Source organism: Alosa sapidissima, chromosome 18, assembly GCF_018492685.1.
Source record: "Alosa sapidissima isolate fAloSap1 chromosome 18, fAloSap1.pri, whole genome shotgun sequence".
Taxonomy (NCBI): domain Eukaryota; kingdom Metazoa; phylum Chordata; class Actinopteri; order Clupeiformes; family Clupeidae; genus Alosa; species Alosa sapidissima.
This window is the reverse complement of record NC_055974.1, coordinates 1,427,501-1,436,454: the sequence shown is the minus strand read 5'-3', so window position 1 is coordinate 1,436,454 and position 8,954 is coordinate 1,427,501. Positions and strand designations below refer to the sequence as shown.

At 41.5% G+C, this 8,954-nt stretch overlaps 2 protein-coding genes across 8 annotated transcripts in view; one reads left to right on the top strand and one right to left on the bottom strand.

The window, feature by feature from the left end:
• Positions 1–411: 411 nt before the first annotated feature.
• ttc29 (tetratricopeptide repeat domain 29) lies at positions 412–7,612 on the bottom strand. Its single transcript, XM_042070957.1, has 10 exons — positions 7,300–7,612; positions 7,111–7,188; positions 6,323–6,546; positions 5,496–5,681; positions 3,746–3,958; positions 3,574–3,659; positions 2,781–2,872; positions 2,369–2,492; positions 829–1,048; positions 412–609 (listed from the first exon to the last, which is right to left on the bottom strand). The coding sequence occupies exons 1-9, from the start codon at positions 7,389–7,391 to the stop codon at positions 830–832; spliced, it is 1,314 nt and encodes a 437-aa protein (XP_041926891.1). The 5' UTR covers positions 7,392–7,612; the 3' UTR covers positions 412–609; position 829.
• A 20-nt stretch (positions 7,613–7,632) lies between these two features.
• Positions 7,633–8,954, top strand: part of ednrab (endothelin receptor type Ab) — a 6,557-nt gene continuing 5,235 nt past the window's right edge. For 2 of the 7 annotated variants that reach the window (XM_042070961.1, XM_042070962.1), the window contains exon 1: positions 7,633–7,821. The gene's annotated coding sequence lies outside the window, so the exon portion shown is untranslated. Of the gene's footprint in view, positions 8,068–8,954 lie in introns of all 7 variants that reach the window. The other 5 variants (XM_042070960.1, XM_042070958.1, XM_042070959.1 and 2 more) reach the window with 4 other exon arrangements.

Here is an 8,954-nt window from a genome sequence, read left to right as displayed (position 1 = left end):
ATATTGCTTAATAATTTGTCCATACAGGTTTACACAGATGAATAACACTACATCTTTACTTCTAAAAGACTGTGCCTCTCTTTGATGCTCTTTTTTTATACTCAACCATGGTGCCAGTTACCCTAATTCGTTGTGAAATATTCCTCCTATTGTTGTCATGTTGCTTTTATCAAGTTCAAAATGGACATATATTTTCCATGAAATAGTAAAATTTGTAATTTTCAACATTTGTTGCCTGTGTCCTTTTTACAGCTGGGTTTACAACAGTTGCAAATGATCACATTCTGTTTTTATTTGCATTTTACAACAACGTCCCAACTTTTTCTGTGTTGGGGTTGTAGTTACCAATAAGTTAGGCTATTTCATTCTCAAAACCATCTCAATAATCCAATAGTGCATTTCATTCTTGAGTTTTCTATTTAAACAGTTTTAATATCTGATTATCTGTTTGGCAGACTGTACAAGTACAACTTTGCTGTTTTATTGTATTGAAGATGCCCTCCTTCAGGCTTCATTATGAGTTTGCTTAATCAGTGGCAACCCTACTGTCGCTTTTCTTCTCTCCTTTTCTCTTCTAATGTCCTCTCTTCTTCTCCTCCTTCTTCCCCACTGCAAGGAACACACAGAAAGACCTTACAGCAATGGACAACCTAAATCTTAAGTAAGACGCCGAGGTGTCCTGTTATTCAGAATGAATAGCCACCCCACCAGTCAATCAGAAAAGAGTATTTCTTCTCTCCGGGTGATAATAATGTAATAATGTCTTGGAAGGTCACTCACATACTGTACCATCCTAACTTGTGACTGAGTGATCAAATCTAAACTCACTTTAGTCAAATGTGTCCTGGCGTCTGTCCTTCCATGTGAGGATGCGGCGTATGTGGTCAGGGGTAGCGTTGGTGGTGTGTGTAGAGAAGGAGGGAAGCATACGCTGGGCGTGCGTCATACCCACGCACACCTGAGCCCGCTGGAGCCACCCGACATTACCAACAGTTTTCGCTATCTCATAGGCTTGCTGTAGATACTCCAAGCCACGATCATATTCACCCTGTAGACACACACACACACACACACACACAGATTACACACTGTGGGATATTACAAATGCACACAATATACAAAGACTATGGGCTGTATTTTGGGTCACCACCGCATGGCGTAATACTCGTTATTCACCCGCGCAAAGTTGAATTCGGTATTTTGCACGTTTATTTTTTTAAGCATTGCGCCCAGGGGTGTGGCAATTAACAACCTAGGGAGGGGCCTAGCGCGTTGTCTAAAAATCGCTATCATACACCACCCAAACCTGGTCAGAAGTCAATGGCGAGTTGTTCATATGCTATTTTAAGAGCGCATGTCACCAGTCATATTGGCAGGTGCACGCACCATCCTTCTATCATTCATGAACGCACACCAGCGCACGTCCATGCAAAGCATTACAAATTGCACGATTAGAATGGGAAACATAATTAGAACAAAGATATTACGAAATACTGTACATCTCATAATGAGTAGTTATTCACCATCATTTGCAAATTGGTAATGACGGTTAAAAGTGATTAGGGGAGAGGCGAGAGACACATATGGAGCACAGCTGAAGACGCACTGTCACAAGATATAAGCAACTCCTCTGCAGGATAAATGTTGTTTTATTCAGTCATTTGAGCAATATTAGGGTAAGTGTTGCTTTTTCCAGCCTATGTTTTCGGTGGTAACCCATTGTCAGTCAATAGTGAAAGTAACTGCATATAACTGTCTTGTCGTTGACTGACTCCTTGGTGAAGTTAGTTTCACTTTGCCAATGAGTTCAAATAGACGAGTGCAAATGCGTGAAGGCTATGCTAGGTTTTAGTAAAGCATGGTTTAAGAATGACTCTTCTATACGGTCTCGCAAGCAGCCTCCTTCAAATGCGCCTTTGAATGCCAAAATACCGATGCATTTATTTGACATATCGCGCGTTGCGCCGTTAAAGGGAATGACAGATGTCATTCTCATTGGTTTAAAATGATGTTACGCCCCAAACACACCCATATGACTGATTAAAAGACCTAGGAACACCTTGTTACACCATGCGCTCCACTTTTGATAGCGAAACCCCTCCCAATGTGAACTGGACATCCTGCTAAATTTGAATACTTTTGACGAGTGACGATGCACTTTAGAATGTCATGATAGGGCCCTATGAAAACATCAACACAGAAAAACATACACACACAAAAAAACACAGACACAACAAATGCACACAATATACAGACATATACATAACATAAGACATAAGATATAACATACACATGCACACAAAAAGCACAGACATACACACGCATGCACGCACACACACACACGCACACACACTGATGAGAGTCGTACCCTGTTGGAGTAAATCATTCCCATACTCATGCAGGCCTCCTCAAGATTCTCTTGCTGGTTGTTGCTACGGGAGACCTCAGCCAATCTCTCCAGATGTTGCACAGCTTCTGCCAGTTTTCCATCACTGTAACACGTGCGCGCATACACACACACACACACAGACACACAGACACAGACACACACACACACACAGACACAGACACAGACACGCACACACACAAAAGAGAGAAAGGCCCATTTGTGCCCCCACATGGGTCACAAAACAAATGAGAACAAGGGAATGGAAGGGTGCACTATAGTCAAACAAAGTGACACTAGAGTAGAGTAGCTGAATGTGTTGAGAGTGATGTATGTGTGCGCATGTGAATGCGTGTGTGTGTGTGTGTGTGTGTGGGAGGGGGGGGGGTCTCACCTCTCCAATGATTTAGCAATGGCTTTGTATGCTCTTCCCTGATTTTCAGTGTCACCTAGTACTGTAGTGATATTCAGTGACATACTGAAGTACTACAGAAACAAATACACACACACACACACACACAGAGAGAGAGAGAGAGAGAGAAATAGCATAGATAATACAAAAACACTGCATGAAGACATGTAAATATATCTGTGAGTGTGTATAGTGTGTGTATACAGTTGTGTTCAATTAAATAGCAGTATGTTAAAATGTTTTTATTACATATTTCAAATGTAATTGAAACATTCCAAATTAAATTCCAAATTAAATTAAATTAATCAAATTATTCATCAAATCTTTTACAGGAAGCAAAGAAAGGTATATTAGTCTGTTCAAATCACTCTTTTTCTCTTCAATCTCAAACAGTTGACATAAGCTGAAGAATTTTTTTCAAGATTTAACTTCACTTTAAATCACTGAACTTAATTTAGTTGCAGAACCATTGTTTTTGATAACTGCTGCACATCTGCGTTGCATAGAGTTAACCAACTTCTGGCACCTAATCAACAGGTATTTCTGCCCGGAAGTACACTCCACAGTTCTGCTTCAGAAACTGCACTTGTAATGTCACCCCACAAGTTTTCAATGGGGTTGAGGTCAGGGGATTGAATTAAATGTTCATTTGAAAAATGGAAATAACAACTATTAAAACGATTTAGCACGATTAATTCACTTTTTTTAATCACACTGCCATTTATTTGAACACAACTGTATAAATGTGCACGTGTGTTTATCTTGTGGTTCTTACTTGTTTAGCAGTATCCAGGTCTCCTACACAATGATTGGCCAAACCCACCCAATAAGCCACCTGCCCCTGGATCTCCTCATCATCAGCTGCAGAACACACGCAGAGCAAAAACAGGCAATGCAATAGGGTGCAGCACACCTGAAAGGTTTAGCTGGGGGTTGTGTTGACCTACCTTCCTTGGCGATGCTGAAGGCCTTGTTCAGGATTTCTATGGCGAGCTCATACTCCTGGCTCTGTAGCGCCCCCTGGGCCAGCTGGGTGTAAACTACACACAGGCCCTCGCAGGCACAGTGCTGCAGCGTGCGGCCGGTCGCATCCCACCATGGCCGCTCCTGGGACAGCCGGTAGAACACCTCAAAGTGCTCCTTTGCCAGGTCCAGTTGCCCTGATAAACGTGCATGCACACACACACACACACACACAGAGTCATGAATTTGGCTCCCAATTGCCACTGTTGTGCCCTTGACCAAGGCACTTAACCCCGGGTTGTTCCAGGGAGACTGCATGACGTGGCAAGGAATAATACTTACAGTTTTTTTCAGTCGCTAACAAGCGTTTGTCTAACCAGTTGTCACATTTTTAAAACTCTAAACACAATTAGCACAGCATCAGTCTTTTGTGGCCATACCATTCACATATTTCATGTCGTTTTCACACAATATGCAGTCAGTGAACACATTTCCACAATGCTTACATTTTCTTAACAGACAAGCTATACCTCCCAACAAAACTATGGATTGTTTTTGTAGTATTTACGAATGTTAACACACAACATCCCACAATAGCAAACGCAATATTCAGAACCTCTGCTTCTGCTACCAAATGGTTTTATCCCAGGTGCATCGCCTTGGATAATATATGATGTGATGTTGATGAAAACATGTTACCTAACTCTGAAGATCGCAGTAATTTTGTGCTTTTTTTAGCCCCCCCAACCCCCCCCCCCCCCCCCCCCTTTTTATCTGGGCTTTTTGCTGTTGTTTTTTGTTCAGAATGCTCTTGTGTGTTTCATGGATATTTTGTTTACTGTAAGCAATACTGTAAAACTTTTTCCGTTCTATCATACTGTAAACAGCATTTCTACTGTAGGCTACCTCTTGTAGTAAACAGTAAAAGGAAAAAAATGATTTGCTTTTTACTGGAATGCTTTTGAATATGAACATTACATGTGGCCATACAGTTCCCAACCAAGAAATTTAGTGTAAAACCAGTGGATAGCATGTTTTGCATGCAAATACCTGTAAAACTGAAACATAAAAGTCTATGCAGTTTTTGTAATGTCAACAATAGCCAGTATTTTGAAACCTGGTGTACTTTGATTGACTGCATGTACCTTGTGAAGTGAAATCAAGTGTTATTCTTTGACAGAATAATTTCATTTTGAGTCAGATTTCCAGTGTTTTGGTAAAGTTAGTGTGTGCAGAGAAAGATGTGTTCTGTTTTGAAATGAAGAGTTAGTATATATTTAACAAAATGTGTTTTTGAGAAGAAAATGATCCATTTGGCCAATTGTGTTTTGTCGTTGTGAGTCTGTGTTAAGAGTTTAGAAAAAGTATCTGAAGTATGGCTAAGTGCTTGTTAGCGATTGAAAAAAACTGTAATAAAGCTGTTCGCGCACTTGTCTGTTACACATCACAGACATCACGGCCATGATCTTGGGGACTGTCATTTCAACACACTCCCTCCTTGTCTGATGTCCTGATGCCTCACAAATCACATTACTGAATGCTATGTTTGAGTGTTTGATTACTTTTAGTGCACACAACAAATGAATGGATTTCATTCCATAGCAAACAATGGCAGTGTCTTAAAAAGTCTAACTAAGGCTGCAAGTGTAAGCTGTTGTGTTTGAGTGTTTGGTGACAATGCTGTGCATGGCACACGCATGCATAGGACTGCTGTGTGTTTGCGCTGTGTGCTACCTTGCTCTAAGAAGACCCTGGCCATGTTGGCGTTGGCTTCGGCCTCCTTGCGACCGCCGTCGAGCTTGACCCTTTGAGCGGAGCGGAGCGCCTGCTGGTGGAAGTGCAGGCTGAGCCAGTCCTCCCCGGGACCCGTGAAATACCGCGCCAGAGTCAACTGCTCCTCGTATACCTCCACAAAGTTTCCTGCACACACACACACACACATGCACACAGACACACACACACACAAACCTTTAATGTCAAAATATAGCAAATCTCCACAGAGAAAGTGATGAAACATTCCGGCAGAACTTCATGGTATACTGTAACTTGGTGAAGATAGAACACTCAATCAGACTTTACTGAATACACAAAGAAAATACTTGTTGTGATTAACTAAAATGACCTTAATAATGGTTTAGTAATGGCCATACATAGCAATGGTTATGGGAATATGAACAGAGGCCTAATTACTTATTTTAGTAAACTGTAATATAGTTTGCAACATAGTTTTATTGTTATTCTTGATCCTTCGATGTCGGCTCTTCCTATCATTGTGAAGCAGAATCCACCAAACGTTGGATTGTTCACCCACCAATTGGGAACGTGAGCCTTTAGACCGTTGTGAGACAGGTTAGTTTTACCCTACTGATGATGTGTTGTTGTTGTTTCTGGTGATGTGTTGTTGGGTCACTCTCCAGAGTTATGCAGGAGAACACAAGTAATAAGACCACATTCTTATTTTAAAATAAAAGTCCATTACATTTGAGTGTGTGTGTGTGTGTGTGTGTGTGTGTGTGTGTGTGTGTGTGTGTGCATTCGTTTGTTGGTATGTGTGCTTTTACCTGCTCTGAACGCCACCTCGGCCTTGGTCAGATGCCTCTGCAGGGTGTGCAGTTTGTCGGGCTGGTCTTGCAGGGAGGGTAGATACCAGAGGGGGTTGTCTGGACCCCCTGCCCGCCGGGCCTCCTCGAAGCGCCGCAGCAGAAAGAAGAGCTCCTCAAAGGAGTGGTGGAAGCCCTCGCGCAGCATCGCCACACACACATTTTGGCTCTGTGTGTTACGGTAGCTGCACACGTTGCAGAGAGAGAGAGTTCAAATTAAATTGCATGTATGTGACACACACACACTCACACACACACACACACACACACACACACACACACACGGTTTGCTTACCAAAAATAGCATGTAGGATTAGCCTACCAATTCAATAAATTGGCTAACACTGTAAGTTCTACTTTCCTTGCCTTGAAAGTGCATTTGGACAAAAAAAAAGTTTCATATTGCACATAATAATAAGGTGAAGTCTCATCATCTTGATGTGCTGTGCATGTGAGTGAGAGAAAGAGACATCATACCCCCACATAGGCTTGAGACAGTATGCTTATGTTTGAATGCAATACAATAGGATCTGAATGCATGTGCCATAACTGCACTGTCCCTTGCAAATTAACATTATTAGTCTAACGCACCACCACAGTGTAGATGTTCATTCCACATCATCATTCCACATTATTTAGCAAATTAACAATACATTGATCAAACAAACTGTCAGCAGCTGGCAACAAGCCATTCACTTTTGGAGAGCATAACTTACATAATCTACAACAGCACAATAAAATAAACTCACAGTGATATTTCATCCTTTGTTATGTGCGAAGTTTGACCATTGTCCGTGGTTGGTCGGGACTTTTTCTGAGTGTGCGACCTGAAAACAAATAGCAGTGCGAGATAGGCATTACTGCCATCTGTAGGTCAAGTTAGTTAACGTTAACGTTACCACACCAAATGAAAGTCTGCATAGAGTAGCCTACTATACCTGACTTTCCGATCTTGTGCAGAGATTTTCGAGGTGTTTATGTCTGGCAGCAACGGGGTCTTCTGTTGACGGAGGACTGCAGGTGCGCTCATAGTTCTGAGTTGACGATAAGTTAATCTACTCAAGAAAGTGTCTTTGGGTTAATGCCTTTCAAAATTGGCAAGTAAGCGATCGCTCATCTTAACTATTTGGAAGTCTCTAATCTACCAGTATCCCAAAAATATCACTAAAAAACACTTTGAGAAACAAAATCACTGCTTCTCAGTTTATTTTACACTCACGTTCTCAACTAGCAGGCAAACACATGACTGTCGTCATAGTAACAGACGCAAAGGGCCTCCCCCTGAGTCCACGACACATTTGTTTCAAGGAAACCTCCAACTTTCTCGCTGATAAAACCTGCCACTGGACACAAGAGGTCAGATACATTGACCTGGAGATAGAGGGAAAGAACTAAACCTGAGGAAGAGAAATAGGCCGTTGCTTCTCCTGAGAAGGGGCACAGGGCATCAGGAAGTTAAGGTCGGCCAGGGGGGTGCAGGATGTCATCAGCCAAAGAGGTCCTTGAAACATGCGGTAGGCTAAATTAAAACAGAGAGAAGTGAGCCGTGCTATCTGGTGGAATCCATGACAGGATGTGCTGAGGGTAGAGGTAGGCTATGGAGGTAGACCAGACACAGTTCAGGTAGCATACTGGATGAGTTTGCAATAGAACAGAACAGCAGGATGAAACTTGAGAAGATCAGAAGAAGCCCTGATTAGCCTTTGGTATATATCTGTTATGGAAAATAAAGTCCTAAACAAACAAACAAACAAACACATAATTCATCCAGCTCGCCTATTAGGGAATATCTAGGAGCATGAAAGAGTGTAGCCTACAATTGTTTGTTGTAGCTGTACATTACAACAACAGAATGTGAAAACAAAATGCATTGCACTAGGCTACATACTGTAATAGGCTACTGTAGAAATGCAATATTTTGGACATGGAAATATTATTGTACTGCATTTTAGGGATACATTATACTGTTTTTTTGTCCCACTCCCATAACAGCAGTGATGTTCTGTAGGTCTAACGGTAGGTTAATAGGAAGGGAAAAGTCAGAGAGAGAGGATTTCTTCTGTCCCTGTTGGTAGACCAGAGATGCTACTTGGACCCAAAATGCAGATTCAGAGACAAGAGTCTCGACCTTGGGTTTGAGAAAGGCGCTATATAAAATAAACGTATTATTATTATTATATAAGAGTAGAAAAAGGATGTGTTTTAATATGTCTCTTAGTATTAGGGACAGCTAGGCAAAACTCAAAAGCAGAAACACAATAAGCAGGCAAAAACATAAGGCAGAAACCAGGTTGAGATCAGAAGATTACAAACCTAGTTAGGCTCAATGCAAGTCCTTTAACACAATCTCCAAATCCAAACATATCAAATCAAACTGGCCTGTGAGACAGGCAAAATCCAAAAACCAGGTAGTCTTTGCATGGACACAATCACTACTTCAGAAATGAACATAGACACTCACGTATCAGTGGTGAACAACATAGGCCAATGCTTTGTAGGACAGATAACCTCATGTATCTTCAAGTAGATTACACATAGGCACCCAAGTCACTCAGTAAGACACTGCATTTGAAGTTAATGAAATTGTTGTTCC